The 27,300-nt window shown below is 53.3% G+C and overlaps 1 protein-coding gene across 1 annotated transcript; it reads left to right on the top strand.

Annotated features, from left to right (window-relative positions):
- Positions 1–1,000: 1,000 nt before the first annotated feature.
- SH3RF2 (SH3 domain containing ring finger 2) lies at positions 1,001–26,748 on the top strand. The gene is made up of 8 exons (XM_039559448.1): positions 1,001–2,134; positions 12,819–13,076; positions 14,822–15,145; positions 18,286–18,380; positions 20,340–20,510; positions 20,694–20,908; positions 21,366–21,727; positions 22,613–26,748. The coding sequence occupies exons 1-8, from the start codon at positions 1,763–1,765 to the stop codon at positions 22,895–22,897; spliced, it is 2,082 nt and encodes a 693-aa protein (XP_039415382.1). The 5' UTR covers positions 1,001–1,762; the 3' UTR covers positions 22,898–26,748.
- The last annotated feature ends 552 nt before the right edge of the window (positions 26,749–27,300 follow it).

Genomic DNA, 27,300 nt, shown 5'->3' with positions numbered 1-27,300 from the left:
TGGCATTACCCTGAAGATCTTTGTCAACGTTTTAATTTAGCCAAATGGCCATTATATTAAAGAAATAAAGAAATATTTTGTTTTGACATAATCATGATCTGGGGGGGAGAACTTTTGAAAAAACACATTAACCCTTTCCACACTGTACTTCTGAAGAATCCTGAGAGGAGGGCAGGGACGGCTACAGCCTGATGGCATTATCTGAGACATCTTCAAATTTACAGTCTTGTCCTCTAATATTTGTAGTACTTGTATGTTGAAAAGACAGGACTGAAACTCAGCAGGGTTTGTAAGGAAAAAAATTTCGGACCTTAACCGCCTCTCCTGCTCTCCTTAGGCAATCCATCAGTATGTGCGAGCAGGCAGCCCTGAGATAGGAATTCAGCTGATAAAGGGAATGCAAATTACAGGTACTGTGAGATGGTCCCTGGCCTCCCTTGCCAAAACCAGTGCCTCGCTGGGCGGGAAGGGGCCCCTCAGAGCCCTCGTGGCTGTTGCTGGGCTCAGGTCGCACTGCTCTCACTGCAGCACACGGACCCTTCCCGCAGGGAGCAGTGGCAGGTGCTGGCCATGCTCAGCACCCAGTTCTGGCCCCTTGCCCCAGCACCAGCCCGTTGCCGACCAGCCTGGAACTGGGAACACTGGGAGCTGCTGGAGCCCAGGTGATGGCACCAGAAGGCATAAAGAGGGCCAGCCCGGCCCTGCTAACGCTGTCCAGGTCCCCGTGTCCCACAGGGCGGGCGCTGTCGAGGTGAGCATCCCTAGGAACGGGAGGCTGGAGCGGTCGCTGCCTGCCCGGAGCACCGGGGGGCAGGATCGGGTCTGGCACACGCTGCTCCCCGGCAGGCCCGTGCCAGCCCCCGCTGCCAGGGCTGCCCTGGGCCCTCGGCGGGCCGGGACATCGCGGCTGTGCTGCGGGGCCATGCGGCCGCTGCAGGCCCGGGCTTGAGCCGCCGTGCGAGCGCCCGGCCTCCGCCAGCGCTCCGGGAGCCGAACAGGTTGGGCGACTCCGGGCTGTGGGAGGAATAATCGCTGGCGTTGATTCAGCGAGCTGAGGCAGCCAAACCGGGCGAGGATGGCACCGCGGAGCCACCCGCGGCCCTGCCAGGTACCCCCGGCGAGTGGTGGCGTTTGAAGGAGTTTTTATAGAAGTGCTGTGGAAGCGGGCAGGGAGCGAGCCAAGCCGGCGCTGTCTGCGAGCGGAGGCGGCGTGTGGGTGTGCGAGGGATGTGCGCAGCGAGCGGCAGTGCAGCCCGAGCCCAGCACAAACAGGTCGGGGCTGATGTTTATCAGGGACTTTCATCTCCTGAGCTGGTGAATTTTTCCGTGCCGTGTCAGTTCTGCTGCGCGGAGCAGGAGCGCTCAGCCTGCCCTGCGCTCCGCGTCCGGGGAGTGCCCGGCCCAGCTCCGGGCCCCTCTGCCCGGCGAGCAGGACCTGGGGCTCCTGTCCCCGGCACCAGCCCGGACCCGTCCCCTCGCACCAACTGAGTCAAAAGTGACTCATTTCCAACGGGGCTGCAAGCGCAGCGGGTGCGTTTGCAGATTGGCTGGCGAGGCACAGCTCTGGATGTAGGTGGCTGCGTTACACACTCCAGCAGCGCAGCTCTGCTCCGTGCTCCCTCCTCCCTCGCCCTCCGTGCAGGATAGCTGCCTGAGCCCAGGATCTGGTTCTCGCAGGCGCAGGGAGGCATCTCAGCCGGCTGCGGTGGATGTGGGGTGTGGATGGCCCCGGCTCCGCTACTGAAGGGGCTCTGCACTGAAGATGGATGACTTGGCTCTCCTTGACCTGTTGGAGTGTCCCGTGTGCTTCGAAAAGCTCGACGCCACAGCAAAGGTGCTGCCGTGCCAGCACACGTTCTGCAAGCCCTGTCTGCAGAGGATCCTGAAATCCCAGAAGGAGCTCCGGTGCCCCGAGTGCAGGACCCTCGTCCTGTGCAGCATTGAGCAGCTGCCCTCCAACCTGCTCCTCATTCGCCTCCTGGATGGAGTCAGGTGTGGACAAAACGTCACCAGGTTTGGCTCGATCCAGAGGTCAGGGGTCCTGTCTTCCCCCGCCTCCATCAGGAGAGTCCCCAGGGGACTACAGCTGCATCAGCACCGGCTGGCAACGAACCCCAGGATCCACATGGAAGGGGTAAGGAGGTTCTTGCGTTCTTTCTTCTGTCCATGAGCGTAGAAAGGTTCCTGCTGTGTGCCCAGAGCCAGGAACCTTCTCTGTTAGCAGCACTGCAGAGTGTTTGAAGTGAGAGTGAGTGTTTTGTTTGCAAATTTGGCTGCTGTTTCAATGTGATACTTGACAATTTCAAGTTCATCACAGCAGAAATTGAATTGACTCCCAGGCTGAGACAAAGCCAGCCTGCTCTTCTCCTTACAAAAACTTCCCAGCAGCTCTTTTCTCCCAGAGTTTTCAGATGCTTCCTGGCTTTTGAGGGTATTTCAGGTGCTTTGACTTTCGGGAAATACATTGCTTTTGACTGATAGCACTTAAGTCAGTAATTGCAGAGCTGTAACTGTTAATGGTGGAGAAGGTATTTCCATAGCTGCACCTCAGTTTCCCTGCACTGGAAAAGAAGGGGGGTGCCCAATGATGCTGCTGTTCCTTCCAAAGTTCTTGGAGGTTCACTGGTTAAAAATACTGAATTTGACTCACTTACTGAGTGTACCTAGGGATGATTTACTAGGCTAATTTTAAAATTCTAAGTTCTTTCCATAATTTTCTTTAACAATACAAAAGCTTTTCTTGAGTAATGAGGACATGATATTAGACCTGTTAAAAGAGCTTGGCTCAGATGGAATTTAGGGTAGAGACTTGTGGCTTCACCTTTCCCACATTATATTCCTGGATTTCCATTTCTCTTGCCTGAACTATTCTGTACAATGTCTCTACAAACCTTTTAATAACACCCAAAAGCTTGGCTGGAAGGGCTGTTGAGTCCCAGAGCGCTGGCCAGAGCACGGAGCTGTAAAGGTCTGGGCAGGCACGGGACAGGTGTCCTGTGGGTTTGAGCTGGCACGTGTACCCCAGGGAATCTCTGTGGTGTTAATGAGGGATCTGGATGGATCACACACCAAAACCAGACATCCCTCGGGAGCTCCTCTCTCTGGTGTTCTACTGGAGCGTGTGGCAGTGCAGGCCTGAGCCAGAGGCGCCGTGTCCCTTTCCCACAGCACAGCCAGGGACAGGCGGTGGGGGCGGGTGGGTGACCTTGCCCAGCCCAGAGCACTGGCCTGGCTGCAGCACCGGGAGCTGCACGGGGGCCAGGGGGAGAGTGGAGCAGGTCCTTGGGCTGCCGATGGCTCCCTCCACAGGGCCCTGCTCTGACGGGGGCTGCTGTGGCAGCGAGAGCCTTGCTGGGAGCCATCAGCTCTCCAGGGGAGCTGCAGGAGCTGCTGGTGCCGTTCGTGCAAGGTACAAACCATCCAACAGTGACAGGCTTCAGTCACTGCCATCCTGGGTGGCATTCAGCTGACAAGGGGAATGTTATAGGTTTTCCAACTGGACTCCCCTGGCCCTGGATAAAAGAGCACAAATACACTTGTCTGGTTTCCTTGTCTCTCACTTGTTTCACATTTCTTTAACTGGTTCTCAGGACAGATAGGAACTTGCTGCTGGTATATAATGGCAACATCCGTCCATCTATAGCTCCCAAAAGCTTTTAAGACCAATTTTAAGACCAAACTCCTGGGAATCAGCAGAGCCAGTGAGCACTGGGGGAGCAGTGGCTGTGGCTGGCTCCCTGGCACTGGGACAGGCCTCTGAGTTCCTGTGCCTGTCTGGGAAGGGATATAAAATATATTACACTGAAATACTCTTAGACTTAATTAGTTACTTAATTATAAAACACTTTGGAATCCTCTGCTGCAAGGTGAAGAATGCAACGTATTAGTCACATTTTGGTTTTAGTGGTTTTAAATACCTGCATTCAGGACAGCCGTTACTTTGGGTACTCCAGTGGGATGTTAATGGACTTGGAGCCTCCCCTGAGCTGGCACTTGGTGACAGCAGCATGTCACCCAGCGCAGCAGGGACACATTTGAAAGTGCCTGTGCAGTGCAAAGATGAGAGTGATGAGGGTGACTTGTCATCACCCTGCCCCATGAATGCTTGTGTTCCAGGGTATTCACCTGAAGGAATCTGGGTAAGCAGATGTTTGTGAACCTCAGAGCAGATTCTTTATGTCAGGAATCACAGTGAGAGCAGCTGCCCTGCAGTGCTGCTCACCCAACCACAGCCCTCCCCTGAGTACTCAGAATTGCAGTGTCCATGTGCTGCTGCAGCAGAAGGTCATGTGCTCCCCAAAAACTGACTGCCCCCATCTGCAAGAGCTGCTAATTACCCCTAGCACCATCCACCACCTTGTGCTACAAAGCAAATACCGCTGACGTGCCCCACACAGCTCTGCAGCCGGAGCCACCACTCAATGCAGGATAGGGGCCAGCATTTGGTTTTACCAAAGCTGTTCTATAAATAAACTTCCTTTACTCTCTGGAGCTGAGAACATCACAAGTTTGATCAAAGTTTCTCTCTCAGCAGAGATGTTTCCTTGCCAGCTCTTTGCTCTTCATGCTCATGAGCATCCATGAAGGCAAAACATAATATCAGTCCCTCATCACCCAGGAAGCCAAGAGCTCGTCTCATTCTGAGCAGGAAGATCAAGCAGGCCCCCACGGAGCTGCAGGATTAGCACAAATATAGCACTTGGTTTGCAGTCAGGAATTTCCCAGAGCCAGTTGTTAAAAAACAGGGAATTTTCTAATTACAGCCCATCCCAAGCGATTTATTTGCTGGCATTTAAATCCCTTTTGAATCCACTTCCCGTGAGCTAACGTGGTGTGGGCACGTGCTGGCTTTGTGCACGTGGACCTGTCCGTGTGTAACCACAGCCGGGCCTTGCTGGGTCCTGCTCAGCCCCCTGAGCCCCTGCACTGCCCCACAGCTGCTCCTGGCACCTCAGGCCAGGCCTTCAGATCTTGAACATCAATGCAGAGAGGACAAGATTTTGGATTTTCAGAATCTCCACATAATAAACTGTCTGGAATTTAAGAATAAAAGGACTTGCTGGGAGGTGTATGCGTAAATAAAGCCACACTGAAGCCTTTGAACTCTTAGGAACCACCCCTGGCATGTGCCAGGTGTGGTTACAGCTTGTGCTGAAGCTCCTCCTCACCTGGCTGCAGCCCCAGCGTGAGCTGGTGAGCAAGCAGACCATGTGTGCTGAGGTGTGCACGAACCTCCCACACCTCTTCAGGGGGATTGGATGACCCAGCTGCACCCTGCACACGGCAAAACTCCATCCAGGCCACCAAACAGCTGCTGGGGTGCTGAACTTTGTCATGCAACAAACATGGGACAGTGAGCCAGAGGAAAAAGTTCCGAGTATGACAGCTTGCCTTAGGAAAACACAGACCACGCAGATTTAACTGTGACTTGGGCTATTTTCTCTTTGCATGAACTGAGTGCTCAACACCCCCTTCCAGCATTTCATGGGAGATAGACAGATAACACCTCTATTGGGATAAAAATACTCTGCACTCCAACGTCCCACCTTCACACGGACGTCTATAGATAGTGCCTGCGTCTTGGTATTTTCTTCTCCTCCAGAATCATCTCCAACTCCTTTCTGCGTTTGACAGACAGGACTTGGATTGCTGGAGCTTCTTGAAGTCTTGTTCAAAGTGAACTCCATGTTTGAACCTGGCAGAGGCAAGCGAGTTTCCTGGCCCCCTCACTGAGCCAACCCCCTTCCCCATCCTCCCAAAACCTCCAGCAGTTCCTGTGTATTCACAGCAATGACCTCAAAATGTGTGTCACATCCCCTTGGGCTGGACAAGCGCTGTGGGGATGTCACACACCTGCAGATGCTGCCCAGGCCTGGGCTCTGCCCGAGGTGGTGGTGCCAGCTCCTTTCCCACCTGAGCATCCTCGCACCCCACAGCTGCTGGGGTTGGTGGGGGTGTGCCACAGAGCCCCTCAGCTGGACATGGAGATGCTTTATTTGGCTGCAGAATTCTGTGTGCTCTTAACGGCCTTTCTGAGAAAGGATTTGTCCCAAGTCTCCTCCACTGCCATGTCCCATCAGGGTTTGTTGCGTTCTAACAGAACGAGGAGCTGCTCCCACAGTGCTGGCGGCACCTTGTGCTGGACATTGGTGTGCTTTCTCCCTTTGCATGTAGTTTTAGCACTTTTATCTACTGCAAAGAGAGTGAGGTCACCTCAACATAGACTGATGGACAACACACGCCCCAAAAGCTGTGTGAGCAGCAGACCGGGCACAGGGCACTCCTGGGTGGTACCTCGGGTGGTGAAAAGCCCAAAGACCTCCATGGCCAACAGCAGGAGCCAGTTTCCCTGGTTTTACAAAATTAGGTACCAAGCTGCAAACACATTAAAGTGTTTTAATTTGTTTCCAAGGCAATGAGTCAGGCTCAGATGGCGAGTCAGGAATAGCACAGCAGGGCTCCTCCGCGAGCTCACCTGCGCAGTGCCGTGGTCAGCCAGGAGCCTCAAAGTCTGAGTCCTCCTCTTCTCACATTTTCCCCGCTGGTTGCTGGCCGCTGTCCCTGGGTCCATGGAGTTGGTCGCTGGCCTGAGTTTGTGTTTTCCCTCTAGAGGGAAGGGTGGGGCGGAGGCACACTCCCGTGCAGCTCTGCAGTGTGCCAGGGTTGGAGGTAGCGGTGTCCTGAGAGACGTGAGGGCTTTCCCTGCTGCCAGCACCGTCTCGGCTTGCGGAGTGCCCAGGCCCGGTGCCCACTGGCAGAGGTGGCCGTGTTGCTCAGGGCTGGCAGCGCTGGCTGAGGAGCCACATCAGCGCTCCCTTTCCCAGCACAGGGAGGGCACTGAACCAGCAGGGAGAGGGCTCAGGAGCAGCAGGAGGAGGGAGCAGGATGCAGGTTTCCTCCCCACACAATAAACAGCCTCTTCTGAGAATAGTGGTGCTGAGGCAGAGCATCATGACTGGGCATGCCGAGGGCTGACAGAGTTTGTTTTCTGTGCAGCTTAAACCCATGACACACAACTTAACCACTGCCCGGGACTGCTGACGGCAGCACAGACACATCTGATAGAGCAGCAGCGAGCCAAGAGGCATGAAAGGGTTTCATGCAGACACTGCAGCTTGAGCTCGCCAGGACCCGGGCCCCAGCATCCCCCTGCCAGCTCGTCTCTTTCCTCTTACAGGCCTGTCCCTGCTCTCCCTGTGCCCCTGTGGCTCTGCCAGCACCCAGGAGCAAAGCCACACTCAGGCCCAGCTCCAGCCTTGGGCATTCCTCCTGCTCCCCTGAACGTCCCCAGTGTTTCACAGAGGCAAAGTGAAGCCTGATCCAGCTGTGTCCTCCCTGGGAGCCGTGGGGGCATCACCAACACGTAGCCAGGCATTCCTCTCGGGGTTGGGTGCCAGCAGTGGTGCCTCAGCATCTCTCATCTTCTCCATCAGAGAAGCTGCTCTGTGTTTTCTTTAATCATTTTCCCCATTTTCCATGTCACCTTTGCATTCCAAAGCCAGAACTACAACAGGCCACGTTCAAAAGTGACATGAGCCTTGATGCAGTGGCAGCCCAGGGCTGTGAGTGAGCAGAGGGGGTAAGTGCTCCCAGTCCCTCTGCCATTGCCCCAGCAGCTGCAGCCATGCAGATGGAGCAGCACAAAAACAGCTAAATCCATACAATTCACATCTCCAGCATCTCCCCATGATGGCCAATTGGCTCAGGAGCAGGTGGCCACCAGCATTAGCCATGGCCAGTGCTAGCCTCCCATTTGGGCAGGCCCAGGAAGGAATGGGGCAACTCCAGGGCTGACGTGAGCAGGAGGGACTGGCTTTGTTCTCCCTGGTGCACACAGTCTACGTGTGCTTGGAAGACAGGAACAATCCTCCTCAGGGAAGAAATAATGCAGAAACCACCCAACTGTCTGAATCCTCAGAATATAATTACATGAAGAGATTGAAATGACAAGTTCATTTTTGAAGGTTTTGTTCTCTGTGACAAGGCTGAAGTTATCTCCTCTGCCAAAATGCAGAAAAACAGAATTGTAATGGCAATTAATTTACATTCAAATAGCTCTTTTCATCCACCTGGATCCTGCAGAGCCCTGAACTGTGCTAGCTGAGCACACAAGCAGGAGATGGGGCTCATTCATCCCATGGAGACATGGGCAGTTGTGGCAGGATGTTGGAGGCGGCTCTCAGTAGTCAGAATGGATGCAGATGTTATTGATCATCTCTACAAAAAGCCAGCATGTCCATGTCCTTCAGTGTCAGTGTGTGGATAATACCCAGCTCCACCTGCTCAGTGTCACAGCTCATCAGGAGCATGGCCTGGGCTGTGCCCTCAGATCTGTCCTGGAGTCACTGGCTGCCTGAGGGTGAGCACTCACGCTGCCCAGTGCTGTCCTGTCTCCTGCACGAGGTCCTTGGGAAGATAAAGGATGGCGTCCCTGTGGGGCCATGAAATCCAGGTTGGGATCGGTCCCTTGGGATTTACTGCAGAGACATTCAGCAGAACAGGGCACAGGGGGAAGCTGCTCCAGGGCATTCCCTGCACGGGGTTAGGAAAATCAAAGCTGGAAAAACACCAGTCCAAGCCCATCTGAGGCCATTCCTGATCCATGCCAGCAGCATCCCCACCGCTGGAATCAGCAGGACGCCTGCCGAGGTTTGGGGACCAGCTCCAATGCTGCATCAGGCAGTGGCAGTAAATCAGAAGGAAGCAGCCCTGGACATCCAGAGCAAGGAGCTGTCCCAAGGATCCACATGTCGCTTGTCCCACACGTCCACCCACGCTGTCAGCGATGGTGGTGAGGTTGGAGCCTCGGGGACACAGAAGGATCCCACCCAGCGTCACCAGCTGTGTCTCACTGAGCCGTGCTTGGGAGTGGGTGCAGGAGCCAGTGGATCCCAGCACAGATGCATTCATGGCCTCGGCCTCATGCTCCCCTGGGGGATCCAGGCTGCAGCTCCGTCTCCTCAAGCAGAGCTGCTGTTGCCAGAGGACTGCACTGCTCCTCGGGGTGGTTTTAAAGGGAGTTGCCTGGGACAAGGTTTAGGGGCATTCCCAGCTTCCATCAGCAGCCTCTCCTCTTCCCTGTGCTCCTGCCTTTGCTCCCAGTGATCGACTCCCCAGCCAGCCTCACACGCTGCTTCTCCTTCTCTTTTTTGTAAATTCCCATGCTCTGAGTACGGGTCTTACATGAGTCCCCTGCTGCCAATCGTGAGGAGTTATAACCAGCTCATTTCAGATAATTACGGAGTGCGTTTCTCTGCTAGGAAGAGATGCCCCAAATTGCTTCCTCACACACATGTACATATTTTTAATCTTTGTTTTGTGCGGAGGGAGACTCAGAGGCATTGGATGGCTGCCCGGCACAACCGATGCCAAATGCCAAAAATAGTGGAAAAAAATAAAATCTTTTCTCCGTTATTTGCCTCAAATCCACTGAGAATGGGGACAAGGAGTTGAAGTGCATCTGCCATGACCATCCCTGCTGGCAGAGCGGCCAAGGAGAGAAAAGCATCTCCCCCAGAGACGGTGCTGATGCAAGGGAGTTGTGCTGCACACCGGGCATTACCCGCTGCCTTGTCTCCCTGGGGCACTCCCACGCTGTCTGCAGGCAGCCCCATGGCAGGGGGCACCTGGGGCTCGGCCGCTCTGGCAGCCTGAAGTCGCTCCTGGGTCTCACTCACGTGTGATGGAGGAGAAAACAGAGGGGAAAATCAGAAAAATGAGGCAGCATCGAAAAAAGTTACAGGCACCCAGAAAACGGGTCTCTTCACTGTAGTTTCTCTGCTACTGGGCAGCAATACTCTACACAAATTTCCAGCAACCTTTAGGTTTCACAAAGCTGCTCCCAGTGTTTTCTCTTCAGGATGTTCACACAGATGCCCAGCTTGCACTAGGGACCGGGCTGCGTGTGCAATACTTGACTGAACATTTTGCTGCCACTACCACCCTGCAAAAAGGAAATGCTGCTTTGGATTAATTAAAAGCAACTGGACATGCTAACAGGAGAAGACTCCATCAAAACAAAGCAGGTCCTTTCTCCCCCCTGCCAGGACCACGTTCTGGCCCGAGAAAGCCTCTCCCTCTGCCCTCAGCCCGGAGTGAGCCACCCCCAGGCACTCCTTGTCTTTATCGCCAGGTTAATTAGCACCCCAGTTTCTGCCTTTGCAATTAACCTACTTTAAATAAAGCAAAACAGATCCCTTGAAGAGGATCTGGGACACCCAGGAGTGGACAGAAACCAGCCCAAACTGACGCAGGGATCAGATCAGATCAGACCTGCAGCCACAGGACAGCGATGATGGGCTGTGAGACCAGCCGCCCACAGGAGCTCTGCTGCCCGACCCCAGCTCCAGCACCGTGGCTGCCACAGGGTGGTTCAGTTGTTCTTTCCTACACCCTCCAAACACGTTAAAAAGCAGGGACTCTGCATGTCTTTCTGAAATCTTAAGCTTGCAGCTTTATTTTGTGATGGGCCTGTACAGTAAAAACCACATTAGTTGCTCCCTGTGGGTAGGTAAAGGCTTAGTTTATGTCCTAAATAAAACTGGGAAATCGATGGGATATTTTTGGCTCAGTATCTGAGCAGCCAAACAATTTTTTTTTAAAAAAAATTTAAAATAGCAAAACCAACAGACTTTGGAAAAAGCTGACTTGGGTTGGGAGATTTGAAAGGGCGGAAAAGTGTGAGGGAAGGGTTAAGGAGGAGGGGGAAAGCTGAAGGTTGTGAGTGTGGTTAGAGGAAGAAAGAGCCCATTCATCCAACCATCCATACATCCAAGTGGGGGGATGTGTTCAGCCAGCCCTAACACCACAAACACACCTGGTTTTCGGGTGTTTATCCCAGTCTGCCCTCCTGTCTCATCCCTTTGCCTGCTGAAGAAAGAATATTCCAGAATCTCAGCACCCTGTTGCTTGCTCCCTGTTCCCAGTTAGTACCAAGTATGCATTTAATTTCAGAGTTTCTCTTATTTTCAATATATTTCCATAACTCATTCATGCTGCCTTTAATGTTTTGCTGTATCCTGCTGTTCCCTCACATCCCAGACATTGTTGCTCCTCCTTTCCAAGCCCTGTTCTCGCACTTTGTACAAGTCCTGTTTGTTTTCTGGTTGCTCCTGAGGCAATCCAAGGTCTGTGCTCCTCATCCTTGTGTAACACCAGCAAGTGTGTCCCCGAGCGGTTCTGAAGGAGAGCTGCTGTCCATGTTCTCTATCCCCACGGTCTGTCTCTCATGGGAAAGCACAAATATCCAGGTGTTTGTTTGCAGGGAGTCTCCATGGCCCTGGCACGGACATGATCCCTGTTTTTCTGATGGAGAGCAACACTGGCCCAAGCCTCACTTTCCCCATTTCTCTTCTCCCAGCCATGTGCTGTCAGTGTCACTGAGCCAAGCACATGTGTTTACTATGAGCACAAATTAAGAGAGAGAATGACTTAATTAGAACTAAACATTAAACTAATTGCTTCCCATTTCAAAGGCTTTGAAGTAAAAGCAGTACCTGAAATTTTTTTCTTGGTTCCTTTTCCCTACCAGGCATCAGGGTTTGGGGATGCTGGAAGATGCCCTCTTTCCAAAAACTTAAGAATTTCCATGCGAAATTCAATCTTTTCCACACTTCTGGAAACTAACGTTGAGTTTCTCACTTCTACCTTCCTGACCTCTCAAAAGTGGCTGAGAGAGAGGGAGCCCTGCAGGAGTCCTGCCTGAGCCCAGGTCACAGACACAGGTGGATTTGGGGAAATGCACAGTAAAAGGCAGGAAAAGCTGGAATGTGTCACTGGTACAGAAGTACTGTCTCCTGTGAGATCAGCGGGAGGGGGTGACTGTGGCTTGGAGAAACTGCAGAGCACGGTCCTCACCAGGCCACAGCACTTGGCAGCCTCTAAAGAGAGCAGAGGGACAAGCCAGACGTGCAGAGACCAGTGAGGAAGCAGCTGAACAGCCTCTTGTCCCTGGGCACTGGCTCTTCTGCTTAAAGCTGATCAGGGCTCTAGAGCTAGGGACAATCTCAGCTTCCCAGCTTCCCAGCACAGAGCTCACACAGCTGTGCCACCAGCTAAGAGGCCAGGAATGGAGCTCAGCATTTGGGTTATCCCCTTAAAATGTAGGGCTGCACTGTGCCTGGGAGCCCTCACTGCGGGGAGGACAGGAGCTCCACACAGAGCTCTGGTACAGGCAGGGCTCTGCACAGCAGTCGTTTTAGGGGAACTTTGTAATTTCATTTTGGTGAGAGTCAAGATTGTAAAGTCCCTGCATCTCTTCTGGGTGTGGCATGTCCCTTCTATGTCATATTATACTGCAACGATGATAACATTAAGCCACCTCTTCCCATAACCCAGGAAAAGGCTGAAATAAACCCAGAGTCACGTGTTAAAGCAGGGATAGAACCATGGGAGCACAGAACCTGCACTCAGCTTGCTCTGCTGTGTTCTCCTGGCAGGTGACAGCCACCAGGACAGCTGGATGATGGCTGTGACCCCAGTCCTTCTGAAATAGAAATACCTGGGTCATTAAAATAGACATTGTGTTGGAGTAGCCCTTACAGCAGGCAGTAAGATCCCATGGGAAGACTAGTTTAAGGCCTTAACCATTTCTTAATATTCTTAAACAAGTCCAGCCTGCTTTTCATCTTGATACAAACTTAGCATAAGTATTTGGGAGCTTGTCTTCATTAGTAAAACCCATCAAGAAAGGATGTGGGTAGTTAATCCTAATAAATGCATGCTTAAGCCTTAGACCTCTGCATTTTTCTCCCATTAATGCTTTTGGGGAATTCTGTCTGTGTCAGACAAACCGCAGGGGCTGTTTCTTGTCCCCCCAGGTGCCCCGAGCCAGGGCTCTGTACACCTACCGCGGGCACAGCCCCGGGGAGCTGCGCTTCAACAAGGGGGACACCATCGTGCTGCTGCGGCAGCTGGATGAGAACTGGTACCTGGGCGAGGCCAACGGCACCAGCGGCGTTTTCCCAGCCAGCTCCGTGCAGGTCATCAAGCACCTGCCCCTGCCTCGCCCACTCTACGGCCTCGACCTGCGGAGCCGGGACAAGGCGGAAAACAAGGACAGCCTGACCTTCCACAAGGTACCACCCGCAGCACCGGGACGCGGACGGGCGCGGGGCGCTGCCCTGGACCGCGCGGGGCTCTGCGGCTCCCCAGCTCCTCAGCAGCTCCTCTCAGGTGTCAGGAGGGTTCCCAAGCCCCTTCAGACACTGCTGCCAGCAGTTAACCCTCCGCTCCGATTGCCCCGTGGGCACAGAGGGTGACGAAGAGCATCCAGAGAGGGATGCAGGTGGCCCCCGGCCTCGGCCGGCGCCAGCTCAGCGCGTCCCAGGCGGCGTTCCCGGGGCTGCGGTTCCAGAGACCTTCCAGCCACCCGCTCCCTGGCAGAATTTTGCCAGCGCTGGTCTAGACATTAATTGTGTTGTGCAGTTTAGCTTGAGATGCAGGGTGTAAATGACACCGGCACCAGTTCCTAGAAATAAAATTAATACTTGTAATGCCCATAATTACAGCAAGCTCTGCTTTGTGGCTGTTTTACAGGAGGACACAAGCAAAACATCTTATTTGAAGCTCTAATATATTTTTTAAATGTCTTTTCATTTAATGAAATCATTTTAGCTTCAGTAATGACTTATTCAAGTCTGGCATTAACAGACACAAGTTAGTTAAGGGACACATAGAGCCACCAAGGAATTAGAAATTAATTCTAGAGAAGGCAAAGGTAGGGCTACTGTGGGAGACACGAGGCTCTCCTGGCTCTGACATGCAGTTTGTGCCCCATTTTATCATGTCTCCTGGTATTTAGATAGGCAGAAAAATGTTTCCAGTTTAGGCTAAAGTTTGCTCACACAGAGAAATGACAGGACGGCCGTGGCACATGTGTACCTACACACACACTGTGGGCTTTAACCTTGTTTTGGAGAGGGAAAATGAGAAAACCACACCTGTTGTAAAATAACAAAGTCTGGGAGCCACCTGTACCTCTCCTGCCACGGTCTCCCTGTCCATGCCAGGCATTGAGCACATTGCCTCCCACGAGTGGGTGAGAATCTCCAAGTTTTGCAACTCATTGATGTCAGCAGTAAATCATGATTAATTCCTCTGGCACCCATCGTGGTGAAAAACACTGTCACCACATGCCCTCTGCTACTAACACCCTGATCAGCAGTTTCTAAGAAATACTGTGTGAACACTGCCCATATGCAAACCTGGGGCCTGCCTCTCCCTCATTAACTCCAATCCTTCACAAGCCAGGATTTTTTCAGTGGAAGCAGCATCAAGCCATGAATGTTCAAGCTGACAGGGATGGAACTGGGTGGATCTAATCCTTCTGGGAATGCCACCATCAGTGAGGGCCTCTCTGAGCCCATGCCGTATCGTCAGCTGCAGGGCTTGGGTGTCCTGCTGCAAGATGCACCAACATGTGCCAGCACAGACGGGGAAAGGACGATGAGTCTAAACATCCCTTCTAATTCAGAGTTAGAGTTATTAAGTACAGCTCTCCCTGCACCTCTGCCAGCAAAAGCTTTGGACAAGGAACATGAGGGGAGCACTCATCCTCAGTAACCCCTTGTCTTAGCACAGGTTTTTCAAACCAGTTTTAATTTTGCTTTCAGCTTTGAATCAGGAATTTTACTCCCAGAATTTGTCACTGACAACAGATGAGAGAAATGACAGAGCCTCAAGATTTTAAAGATAACCTGTAATGCCACCTGAACCCTGCCTGCAGTTCTGCTGCCAGATGGGAAAGGGGAAACAGAGCAGTTGGGGGCTGTGCCAGGTGTAACTTCTGAAACCCCATCACGTCTCTTGTTGTCTCTTCCAGCCAAGCACCCCCACTCAGCAGCTCCTGCAGGCCACCAAAAGCCACTGGTCCCCCCAGTTTAAGGGCGCGTCCCTGCGAACGGCGTCTCCCAAGGCCAAGGCCGCCGATTCGGTGGCTTTCCCCAAGGTGCCTGACTCCAGACGGAAAAGTCTGCGGCAGTTCTCCATCACCACAGCCCTCAACACCCTGAACCGCATGGTCCACGCGCCCGCCGACCGCCCCGCGCTGGAGATCAGCTCCCCTGTGCTCATCAGCTCCAGCAACCCCACCGTGGCCACCCAGAGCAGCGAGAAAGCGGAGTTCCCCTACGGGACCCCTCTCCAGGTAAGGCAGCGGCAGTGCCGGTCTGGGGTGATCCCGAGGCATGCTGAAGCTGGGGCTGATAGAAACGTACGCTGACCTTTGGGACTTCATCTGCTCGAGGCAGAAGAGTCTCATTCCTTCTTCCCACACTGACTAAAGATCTGAGTATAGAATCTTCACAGATAGCTGAAATGGGAGAAAAAGGGGTTTTTTACATTTATATGGCATCTTTCATATTGAAGGTTGCTCCAACATTTTATAGAGCAATCACCCAGCCCCTGGCAGTCCATGTCCAGGCAGGCACTTTGTACTGAGCACCAGCCTGCAGAGAGCTGGGATGTGATATCCTGGGTTTTGGAAGGGAAATGAAACCCTACAGTAGTTCCATAATTCAACTGAAACTGTATCTTGTCTCACACCCCCGAAGGGACTTTACCCAAAAGTCTCAGTGTGAACTACTGCCAACAGCAGAAACAAGAGAGGGAACATGTTATGATTTGGCCTTAGAAGGGTTGGAAATTCCTTGCTTTCAAACAGCAGTGTTGCTCCCAGAGGTTTGCAGGGGAATCTGTGCCATTTCTGGGGCTGCACAGGATGCAGCTTTCCCTTTCCGTCTCGGGGTTTGGGCTGCGATGACTGAGCTGCAGAGCCGAGATTCCTTTGCAAGCCCAGGTAGGCACTTCCAGGGTACCTGCGAGGCCGAGGGAGCAGGGGGCTGCACCCCAGGCACAGGCAGCAGCAGCACACTGCTGGACAAGCCAAGCCAGAGGGGCTGTGCGGGGGGTTGTAGGGCTCCCCACAACAGGACCTGCCTGCCTGGCATTCCTGCCACCAGGAAGCAGGTCGGACTCATTTCGGGCCATAAAAGGGAATAACCAGCACTGCCCCAGCCCTCCTCCTTCGGCGCTTGCTTCCCCTTGGCGGTGCCAAGCCGGGCTCAGGTGGAGCCAGAACCAGTTTGCAGGGCTGTGGTGGTGGCCGTGTCTGTGCATGTGCCTCTTGTGCAAGCAGCTGTGGGGTGAGGGCAGCGGGGCACCCACGCCCTCCCTCTCCACCGCTGGAATCTCTGCCCGGTCACAACTGAGCTGATTCCCTGGGCTGGCGGTCCTTGGGTCAGGGAACATCTGTCCGGGAGCTGCTGCTCTCCCTTGCTGCCGGTGAAGGGAGCTGATAAACCTCACAGCTGCCCCCCAGTACATCTGGCTTTCCTGTGTACTGAATGATTGGAATTCACAGGGCCCGATGTCCAGGAGCACTGAGAGCTCCCACCGCCCTTGATGGGATCGGGAAGGCTTCCCTCCCCACAAGGCACCACGTGGACACTCGCAGTAGGGACTTGCCTGTGTCAGCAGTGCTGGGGCTCACACTGGTAACACACAAGAAAGGGAGATGCAGTGAGAGAGGGACTTCAGGACAAGCAGGGAGTTAAACCCTTTGTACTTACAAGGACTTGCAAGGTACTCGCAGGAGATCAGCAAAAGTGAATGCTGCAATCAGTTATACGTGGCTGGAAAATACTTCTTTCAATCTTTTTTCCTCTCTGCATGTTGCAAATGCAAAGGCAGCTTTGAGGATGCTCTAAATGATGGGTGCTCCCAGGCAGAGGGGAACACAGAGATTAAAAACATGGAGCTTTCCACCCAGAAGGGGACATTTCAACACAGTTCCATCAGGAAAACCAGCAAAAGGCTGTCATTTTGCTCCAATGCAGAAAAAATAAACTCCAAATACCCAAATTTCAAGCATTTTGATTATGGTAATTAATAAAACAGAATTATAATTTCCAGTCAACTTTATGAGCACCTGGTCCGATCCTGCCTGGACTAGAAAACGAGGAATGCAGGGAAGGTTTGAAGCTGACCTGCCACTCCAGGTCCGAGACAGAAGCTGGAATTGCTGGGGTGTTTTAATTAATTTAATTTACTGGAGAGCACCAGAGCGGGTGAGTCACTTTTCTTTTTTCCTAGGTCCTTGCCAAGCCAGTGCTCCAGCACCGCATTACAGACATGACCACTAGAAATTAGATTTGAAATGAACATGAGATTAAAGCCCCAGCTTGCATCATTAAAGATCCTGTGGTCATTGCTGAGGAGCACAGCTGCCAGCCACATCCAAGCGCAGCGACGTTCCGCTGCCCTGAGCTTCCCGGGACACTGCTGCCACCGCCCTGCCTCGCTGGGAGCTCTGCTCCCCCCGACAGAGGCCACGCTCCTGCCACCACAGCTCAGCACACAGCACGGCACAGCCAAGGCACCGCCGGGGCTGTCGCCATCCAGCGTGCAGCGCTGGGTTCCAGGCAGGAATGAGCTCTTGCTGGCAGCTGTGCGCCCCGGGGCACGTTCTGTGCTGCAGAAGGGCCAGCTCAGCAGAAGAGCATCCTGAGGATGCTCGACTGCCTGCTGCCATCCTCCCTCCACACCTCCAGCGCAGCACTGAGTGCTCCCTCAGGTTATCCTGTTCCATCACTGCTCCCCCAGCTTCCCCACACCCCAACTTTGCTGTCTCAACAAGCTCCGTTCTTAAAGGACAGGGTGAGCACCATCAGTCCAACCAAGCTGTGCCCTGGGATGTGTGGAAGGACCATGAGTCAAGCGGCTGAGAGAGCTGGGGGAAGAGGAGGCTCAGGGGAGACCTTATTGCTCTCTGTAACTCCCTGACAGGAGGGGGAGCCTGGTGGGGGTCAGGCTCTTCTCCCAGGCAAAGGCAGAATAATAAGTGACAGAAGAGGAAACAGCCTCAAGCTGTGTCAGGGGAGGTTCAGGCTGGACATCAGGAATAATTTCCTCATGGAAAGGGTGGTCAGGCATCGGAAGGAGCTGCCTGGGGAGGTGCTGGAGTCCCCATCCCTGGAGCTGTCCAAGGAACAACTGGATGGCACTCAGTGCTCTGGCCTGGGTGACAAGGTGGGGATGGGGCACAGGTCTCGATGATCCTGGAGGTCTTTTCCAGCCTAAATGATTCTGTGATTCTGAGTCTTCCTCTTGCTGCCTGGTCTTCTTTTAAGTCAAATGCTCCAGACTCTTCCATTTCCTGAAATGTCTTTGGTGGTTTTTTGAAGGGGGGGGTGAAGCCAGTCAAATATTTTAGCTGCTCCTCCAGTGGCTGAAAGAAGCTGATAACCAGATTAATACCTTGTTTTCTTTGCTTCCTTTCTCCCGTAGGTCAGCACCTCTTACTATCCCACACCAGCACCACTGGGGCCCCCAGCAGCCATCGTCACCCTTCCCCATCTGCAGCACCACGGGCCAGCTTACCTGTACGTAAGGAAACTGAAATACTTTGGGGAGCGGGGTGTGTTTTCCTGTAGCCTCATCATAAGCTTGCTCCTGCCAGCCAGGAGCTGCAGACAGACCGGAGCACAGCTTGGATCCAAATGCAGATCCGTGTAGGAATGGTCTGAGCAGGGAGTGGCAGAGACCTGATACCACAGCTGAGTGCATCCTTCTGCCTCACTGCAGTATCTGTGGAGAAACAGTTCTGCCTGTTTGTCAACAATACATTTGAATTTTTTTTAAGTGTAAAGCAACTAATTACTCCTTAAGTGCCTCTAGTTATTTATGCTGAAACCTTCATGGCCACTGGTGTTTTGAACAATCCAGTTTCTGAAAACTTTCACAGAGTTAAACTTTGCAGATAACACTTTATGATGATTACACCAAGGTAAGATTCACCATCCTGGCACTTTAGTAATGTATCTGAAATAACAACAGCATCACAACATGCTGTTTACACAGCACTCAGCACCCCTGGAGCTGAGGCAGGCTGTGGGAATGCTGGTGTCCAGGAGCAGCACCCACAGCTCGGCACTGTGCTGGGACCCACACCCACCATCATCAGTCAGCCAAGACTCCAGCAAACACTTAATCCAAAGGGCACAAGAACTCCCAAGACCCTAAAATAATTTGCAGAAGAAGGATGGTGCTAGAGCATCCCACCACCTGCCTGGTTTGCACAGATGCAATGTCAGACCAGCATCTGCACACCCTGACCTTGACTCCTTGACTCAGGTGACTCCTGAGCCGCCCTGAGCCCACCTGGGCTGTGCCAGACCCCGAGGGAGCAGCCCCTCACACAGACTGGCCCAGCAGGTCAAACCTTCAGATGCTCGTGCTGAACAACAGGGAGAGAGAATCCTTTCTAAGAGAGTTCTGGGGTAGCCCCTGACTCTCCAGACACCCAGTCTGTTGTTTCTGTTTTGTAAATAACACCTGGTAATTGTGGTGTTGGGCTGTAACTCATTGATTCTTGGAGCAGATCACATTCCCTTTGAATAAAACAACAGTGACATTAAATGTGTTACACTGGAGACAAATTCAAGTTCAAACTAGAGAACAAATAGGGTAAAGTTTTGAAAAATATACCATTTTCTTTTGCTGTTGTTTTGCTGTGTGCTCACATGTGGTTCAGTGAGGAGAACAAAGCTTCAGCCCTTGGTCACGATCCCAGAATCACACAAGAGAGGTCCAGAAGGGATTTCAGACTAATTTCTAGTCTGATTTCCTCACTGCCCTGGAGTGGAGCCACATACTTCCTCTTACCTCTTCCTCTGTCCCCTTCATTCTCCATGGCTTCCAGTGGCAGCGACTCTAGTCCTTGTGTTCCAGTCAAGGAGAATGCAGGAGAGACAGAGGGAGGAAGGAAGGAAGGAAGGAAGGAAGGAAGATGGGGTAAGAGCAGTGCTCTTCCCTGGGCCTCCAACACCTGCGGGTGATGCTCCAGGCAAGCAGATCCAAGGCCTCTGGTTTCAAAGGCAGAATGTATTCCTGATGCTATCTTGAACAGGGCACCATACCTGTGCTCTTTCAAGAGCTTTGCCTTAGGACAGGTACTTGTCAGGCCCTGATCGGTGTTTCTCATGGAGCACTCGCTGTGTGAGGTGCAGCAGCTTCTTCCTCCCCAACATTTGTCACCCTGGGCTGGTACTTCTGGGACAGACGCCATCCTCCTGACCTGCTTTGTTCTCCGTTCCTGCTGGCTCTTCTTTTATTCATATCGGCCTGAGGTAACGGGCTGTTCCCTCCCTGCAAGTTCTCTCCACAAGCGGCAGCACCGAACACTCAATGCGGCACTGGCCGAAGAGGCTCCGGGCAAGCGGCAGCTGCTCGCCCACAGCCAGCAGCACCGTCCCTCGGCACCATTCAACCCCGGAGCTCCAGCATGCTCCAGCCGCCCTGCACGGGGCACTTCTGCCTCCCCTCACACCCTCTCCCCCCAGGTGCGTGGCTCTCCACTCCTATGCGGCTCATGGACCAGACGAGCTGGAGCTGCAGAAGGGAGAAGGGGTCCGTGTCTTCGGGAAGGACCAGGACGGGTGGCTGCGGGGCATGTCCCTCGCCACGGGCAGAGTCGGCCTCTTCCCCAGCAACTACGTCGCTCCTCTCTTCAGGTCTGTAATTCCTTATGTGAAACAAAAACATGTGAAGAGGGAAGGGGGTAACACGTAGAACCTGGGGTCTTCTTGTTTCCACAAAGAAACCATGGCAAGGCATTCCCCCAGTAGTGACAAGGGCCAGGGGTCCCTCGCCAGGTGGGATGGCATCCGGCAGCTCTCACCCTTCTTTTCCAACAGGAAATCTAGTCTCTCCGACTCGAAGATGCCTTCCCTGTACACCTCATGGACGCTGTCGACCTCCTCGCTGTCCTCCCAAGGGAGCATGTCCGAAAACGGCCCAAGGCAGAGCCGAGCCCTGAAGCCGGTGCTGCTGCCCGTGCCCATCCCGTCCCCCGGGAGGAGCGCGGCGGGACCGGCCCCGCTGCGGCGCGGCCGCGGCAGCACCAGGAAGAGTGAGTGCTCGGGGGGCTCAGGGAGGGAGAGGATGGACACATTCCCCCAAACAGCAGCAGCTGCTGCGGCTAATGGTCCCACACCCCTGCTTGGCCCCAACTCTGGCTGCTTTGGGAATTCCAGGGGGTTCGACTCAGCGTGGAAAAATTCCTTGCAAAGCCTTATGGAGAGCTCCTGGTTATATTCTTTCCAAGGAGGCTGCAATGTTTATCTTCATCCCATATACACTGTTTTGTAATACACGTCCAAGAGTATTTGTGGAACCACGTGGTGTGTTCCCAGCCCTGGCAGGGGCCACTGTCAGTGGTTTTACGCTCGGAATCGGTCCCGGTGCACAGGGGTGGTCCCTGGGAGCTACAGCCCCACAGCATCCTGTGAGCAGGGCGGTAACCACTGCCCACTCTGCACCACTTTGGATTCCTGACTAAATTCCTTTCCATGGTCCTTGCTCCCCAGACGGATCCCTGCAGAGGCCAGGGCAGGCAGGGACCCCCGTGCAGATCACCGGCTCTCTCAGACGTCCTTCGGCTGCGGGGCGACCTCAGCACTTCCAGCTTTACCCGCACGTCAGCTCCCCACCCCACAGCATCTCTCCCGGAGCTGGCATGGACGAGGCAACGAGGCCAAACTTCTCCCATGAGGCTTCCCCGGCGCTGCTGGTCAGGGGAGGGGAGAGCCGAACCCCCTCCGTGTGCAGCTCGGTGATTCTGGACGTCAAAGACCCCCCGGTGAAGAGCGAGGCAGCTCCAAAGCCGCCTGCGTCAGCCCCGCCGTCCATCCTGGTGAAACCAGAAACCTCCCGCAACAGCGCCGAAAAGGTACAGCCAGCACTGCCCAGCGCCCCAGAGCGTCCCCTCGGAGCCAGCAGCGTCAGCCAATACCCCAAAATCCCCCGAGGGCTTTGCGCCATCCTCTCCGGGTTTTCTTCCAATAGAAATCACTGATTGGCACATGCATTAAGAAGTCGGGGATTTGTGTTGCTGACGCAGCTATTCAGATTAAGCCCTGAAGAAAGGCAGGACGCTGCAGGGGCTCTGTCCCTGTCACCAAGTTCAGTCACTAGCAGATCTCGAGACTTTTCTGAGGTCATAAATTGGGCAAGAATCTGTGAGTTTGGGAGCAAATGCCAGACTTGGTGTCAGGCAGAGTTTTGCAGAACTCCCCCATCTCCTTCACGTTGCTTGGGCTGAGCCATTTGGAATGGGAATTTCTTTCCCCTCTGGCAGCCAGAGAGAAATTTCATAAAGGTAAAATCATTCTGAAAATTGCTCTAGTGACAGCTTCCCCTTCCCATGGTACCCAAAGACGTGCCTCCACAAGCCCCCAAAGGCCCAGCCAACCTCAGAGCTCCCAGGCAGCTCAGCATCAGCTGAGAGAGCCCGTGGGCCCTGCAAGGGCAGGACCTGCTGCTGCTGTGCTGCCTCCCACTCCTCCCCTCCACTGCCTGCCCCTAACTCGGTCGATGGCTCTCAGATCAGCCCTCCTTGGTTTCCAGTAGCTGCCAGCATTGCTGGGCTGGTCCCTGGGGCTCTCTTCCACCTGCCATCAGCTGCACATCACCCTGGGCTTCTCTGCAGGCATCCCATACCCCCGGAAGGATCCAGCCACCCCCTTAGCACTTCTCCCCAGTTCTGCAGGGGTCAGCGGGGAGGGTGGGCAGGGTCTGCTGTTCCCACCTGACTCTCGCCCCCTTCTCGCTGCAGCAAGTGAAGACGGTGAGGTTCCAGAACCACAGCCCGCCGCCGCCCAAGCGGCACAGCCTGCAGCCCTCGCCGAGCCTGCTCCGCAGCAGGACCGAGCCCGGGCCCGAGGGGCTCCTGCCCGAGGCCGGCCTGGGCCCCGAGCTGCTGGTGCTGTACTCGCCCCGACTGGGCTCCAGCCCCCTGCACCCGCGCCGGGCGCTGCACCCCAAGGCGCTGTCGCTGGACCTCTCGGGGCAGCTGACCTTCCCCATCAAGAAGAGCTACAGCAGCATCTCTGCAAACTGACCGGGTACCCCGCGCCTGCCTTCCTCGCCACACCTGCTCCTCTCCCTGCATCATCCCCCACTGCTCCCAGGGCCCGGTGTTCCGTGCCCCCACGCTGCTGGCACCCTCAGGACCTGCGAGTCTGGGACTTGCAGAGAACTGTGGAACCTCTGAGGGACCCCCCTGCCCCAGGGCTGCTCGAGCACAGGGAGATGTGTCAGGGGTCTGTGGCCTCCACAGAACTGACATTCCCCAGGGTTGCTGCCTGTACGGCACGACAGGAGCAGGGGAGGGGAGGAAAGTGTGCAGGTATCAGAAAGAGTTACACTTGTTTTGATCTCCTCAGGGCTGCAGGAAAGCCCACAGAGATCAAACACTGTCTCAGTATCTGCCTGTCTCAGGATAAAGAAACCATAAATCAGAATCAGTCAGCTCCTGGCTGATGGTTCACACTGCCTTTGAGGGGAGGGGGTCACTCAGATTTTTTGTTAGGGTGGTTGCTCGCTTGCTTTTTTCATTGGTTTTAGCCCAGGAATTTTAACACAGAAGTCTAAAAGGTGATTTGGAGGGGAAAGAACCAATGCAAAAGGGCTTTGCCATCACTGCAGTCACCCAGGCTCTGCAGTGAGGGCACTGAATCTCCCTTCTCCTCGTGGCTTGTTTTCCTCTGATCACCTGTCAGCTACCTCCTGCCCATGAGCTCCTTCCAGCCCCTTCCCAGCACCCGCCCACTCAGATGTGGCTGTTGTAAATATCTTAAGTGGAATTCATGGGTTTCAGCCTACATTCAGATGCATGAAACGTTGTCTACGTAACAGAAAGCAGAATTCAGAGTTCACCATGCCCCAGACCCCTCTCTGCCCTGGCAGCACCAGCTCTGGCTTCCAGCTAACCAATCCAAGCATTCTCCTGTGAATCCCGGGAAAGCCAGCAGAGCCATGCTGGCTCACAGTTGTGCCTGCTCTCCCTCAAACCTCTGCACAACAGGTTTTGGTTTCCATACTTAGTTTTCATTGCTGGTTTATCCATCAGCAGGTCCCACCCCAGCTGCAGGCACTGGCCCCCCACTCTCCTGACAGTGGGAACTGCGCTCCCTCCAAAACTGCCGTGAAATCCCATCCGTGGTTACCTGCACACAAGCCCAGGGAAGGAGCTCCAGTGCCAGTGGAAACTCTCTGAGGCCCTGGTACAGCCTCAGAGAAAGACATTTTTTCCTGAAACTACACAAAGGGAATGGATTAAACAATTCAGTATGCCACAACCCCTGGACCTTCCCTCTTCCAGATTCCCTCTGTTTGTGGAGCAGGAAAGCTGGGTCTGCCTGCGGGGATTTTCAGCAACCTTCAAGGCACAGATCTGTTCTCACTCTGTGCTCTCTGTCAGTATTCCAGCTCCTGCAGAAACACCCTAACAAGCTGAAAACGTGCTGTGTGCCCAAGTATAAAAGGTGGCAGCAGCTGCAAAAACAAGGGTGAGTCCAACTCAGCAATGCCACCTCAGAGACAGCTGAATACCTTGGGGGAGACGTGCTGGTCTTTTGCTGAGGACTCCTGTCATCCTTTTAAAGCTGAACCAGAAAGCAGCTGGCTCTATCGCTGAGACACATCCACATATCCCAGCACTCAGAAGTGGACAGACTTGCACTCAGTGTGTCCAGGACCAGCCCGAGCAGTGCCTCACAGTGCTGGATAGAAGGGGAAGGAGCCTAATGCACCTCATCAGCTCTTCCCTGCACTTTGACACTGCAGCGAGAGGCATCCACGAGCCCCCGGCCCCAGGGCTCCATGTCCCTGAGAGCGCTGGCCCCAGAGGAGATTTGTCCTCCACCTGCCACAGGAAAGGTGGAATGATGATGTTCAGTCTCAGGAGGGAATTCTGCAAGGAATTCCACAGGGCTGTTCCGGTGGTGACTGGCTCCATCGCTGCTGCACACTGTTCTCCTGGGAGCCTACAGTCCACAGGGATGAGTCCCTGCTCAGTGATCACAAGGATCTAATGGCCCCATGGTCAGAAAAGAGGAGCCATTCAGCATCAGACCTGCTCAGGTGTCACCAGCCCAGGGGATGGCCAAGCTGCACATGGGCAGGGACAGCTCCCCAGAGGAGGGGCCGGGGGCACTCAGTGTCCCCCAGCATGACCCTGCTGCGATCTGGTTCCTACTCCTCTTCCAGTTGCTGAGCCTCCGACAGCCATTCCCAAGGGTCTTCCCTACACCCATGTGGGCTTTTGCATGGAAGTCAAGAGGATTTTATTATAATTTTCTTAACATGCCCACATGATTCCAAGAACCTGCAGCTTTAGAAATTGAGTATCCCTATCCTGGTAAGCTGAGAGTGACCCCAGTGTGCAGGATGCCAGGAATTCACTCCTCTCACTCCCCTGACAGTCCCGCTCTGCTCTCAGTAAAGGTCCATTTTCTGAAACAAACATCAGAAATCCCCTGTCAGGGCATGTGACCTCCCACTTTTCACCCACGCTGTTATCTTTAGTCCCAGGTGTTTCAATGAACACTTGTGTCCAACAGTTTTATTTCCTAATTTCACCCTGTTTAATTTTTCACAAGCCACCAAAGCAGAACAAGAACTGCTACAACTCCAAGCCTCTCCTCTAAATTCAGAAACCCCAGGAAATTATGTGGAGAAAAGGGATCTGGAATGAGCAGGCTTTGCTGTCCAGCCCCTGGTTCCTCCAGCTGCAGCCAGCCTGGGATAGTGGGGGGCCCATCAGCCCCTCCCTCCCTCTGGGAACTAGGAATGCAAACACTGGCTCCAAAACGTTTTAGTTGGAAACACCAGAGCAGCCTGGGAGTGTGTAAAATCACGCATCTACCATGCTTAGGAGGTTTATTCATTGCCCAACAGTCACTGCAGTTCGTTCGTGCAACGGCATGTTTGAAATGCGATCACAGCTTAAGAGTTTTCAGGCTTTTTGTCATAAACTTCAGTATCTGTCTCATTTAAAAAGTAATATTTCCATATATTCATGAAACCAGTGTTTAGAACCCCAAACTGTTCATGAAGCAATGGGGGCAAAGTCCATGGGAGCTCCTCAGGCTGATCCCTTTGCACATGTTCCCAATGGGAAGTGGTGATGGATGAGACACTGCCTGGGGACCAGCACACAAGGGACCCCTCAGTGTCAGGGTGAGGAGGACTGTAAGGGTAATGAAGGGGGGCGGAAAAGATCTATTTACGCCAAAGTTACAGCCAAATAGATCTTAAAGGCAGAAGGGGTCAACAAAAGTTCCCTGATCCTTTGCATGACCAAGCAGGGAGTTCCAGTGAAATGTTACAGCCAGGTCACCATCAGTGAGAAACCATAAATTGCTATTTTTACATATATATCTTAGAAACAGTAGGATGTATAACCTTTGCTTAGTTGGTGATGGGTAGGAGGAATAAATCAAGTATGTTTAGTTTATTGTTCAGAGACACTTGTACAAATTCAGGGATGCTGAATATTTTTTCCATGAAGTGAAGTTCATTTTTTTAAAAGGTGTTTTCAATTTAAGGTACTATTTGGGAGAAAAGTCAATAAACAAGAAGAGATTAGTTTCCTGTTTTGTATTAATCCTCAAGCTATTTATTTTGTATTTCTGTAAAAAAAAAAAAAAAAAAAAGGTTTAAAGACATTTTAAGTTTTCAGAAGTTTATTCATCTAAGTTTATAGCACTAATATTTAGATCTGTAGCCTGTAGATAATTAATTAATTGGGGCTGAATGGATTACAGCCCCTCAGGCACCGGAAGCACTGGGGGGAGGCACTGGGGAAACACAGGGATCAGGAAAGCTTAGCTACCCACTGTGTGAGACACCAGGCCATGGGAGCTGCTGTGGCACCATTAAAACTTTTTGCATGAAAAAGACCAAGAATGTTTCTTTTCACTTTCTTATTTCATATTTTGCCTGTTGGGGACAGATGGCAAGGGAGGGAGGTCACCTGGGCGAGGGGGCTACCTGATTCCAGGGCTGGGAACACAGACTCTGCTCTCTTGCTCATGGCCAGGTTCCAGCTCAAGCTCCTGGTGCTATTTTTGAGGCTCTTTGCACCCAGCAGGAACCTACAATCAAACTACAGCAAATAAATCTGCATGAAAGTTTCAGCTCACAAGTCCCAGCTGAAGATGGCAATTTAGGGTCACGCTCTCAAAGCCACCACTGGAACAGGAAACTGCTGTGATGCAAGATCTGGGCAGCGTAGCCAGGTTTAACTTCTCAAAGAGCCTGAGCAGCAGCAGAGACAGAGACTGCTGTAAAATACTCCTGCACTTTATTTTTAAAAACCAGGCGTTTTGGGTGGTGGGTGGTGAAGGAGAAGGATGGGATGGATGAAAGGAACCATGACTCAGGCTCCCTTGCAGGCAGGTTTTTAACAAGACACCCCCAGTGTGGGGCAGCGTTCCTGCAGGCTGGGACAGCCCACGG

This window comes from Corvus cornix, chromosome 13 (genome assembly GCF_000738735.6).
Source record: "Corvus cornix cornix isolate S_Up_H32 chromosome 13, ASM73873v5, whole genome shotgun sequence".
Lineage (NCBI taxonomy): Eukaryota > Metazoa > Chordata > Aves > Passeriformes > Corvidae > Corvus > Corvus cornix.
This window is presented reverse-complemented; position numbering and strand designations above follow the sequence as displayed.

Excerpts from the sequence above, each read along its gene's own strand:
- SH3RF2 (XM_039559448.1), top strand. The coding sequence starts at position 1,763 with ATGGATGACTTGGCTCTCCTTGACCTGTTGGAGTGTCCCGTGTGCTTC. Across the intron at positions 18,381-20,339 it reads CACCACGGGCCAGCTTACCT|GTGCGTGGCTCTCCACTCCT; the intron begins GTACGTAAGGAA and ends CTCTCCCCCCAG. Across the intron at positions 20,511-20,693 it reads TACGTCGCTCCTCTCTTCAG|GAAATCTAGTCTCTCCGACT; the intron begins GTCTGTAATTCC and ends CTTTTCCAACAG.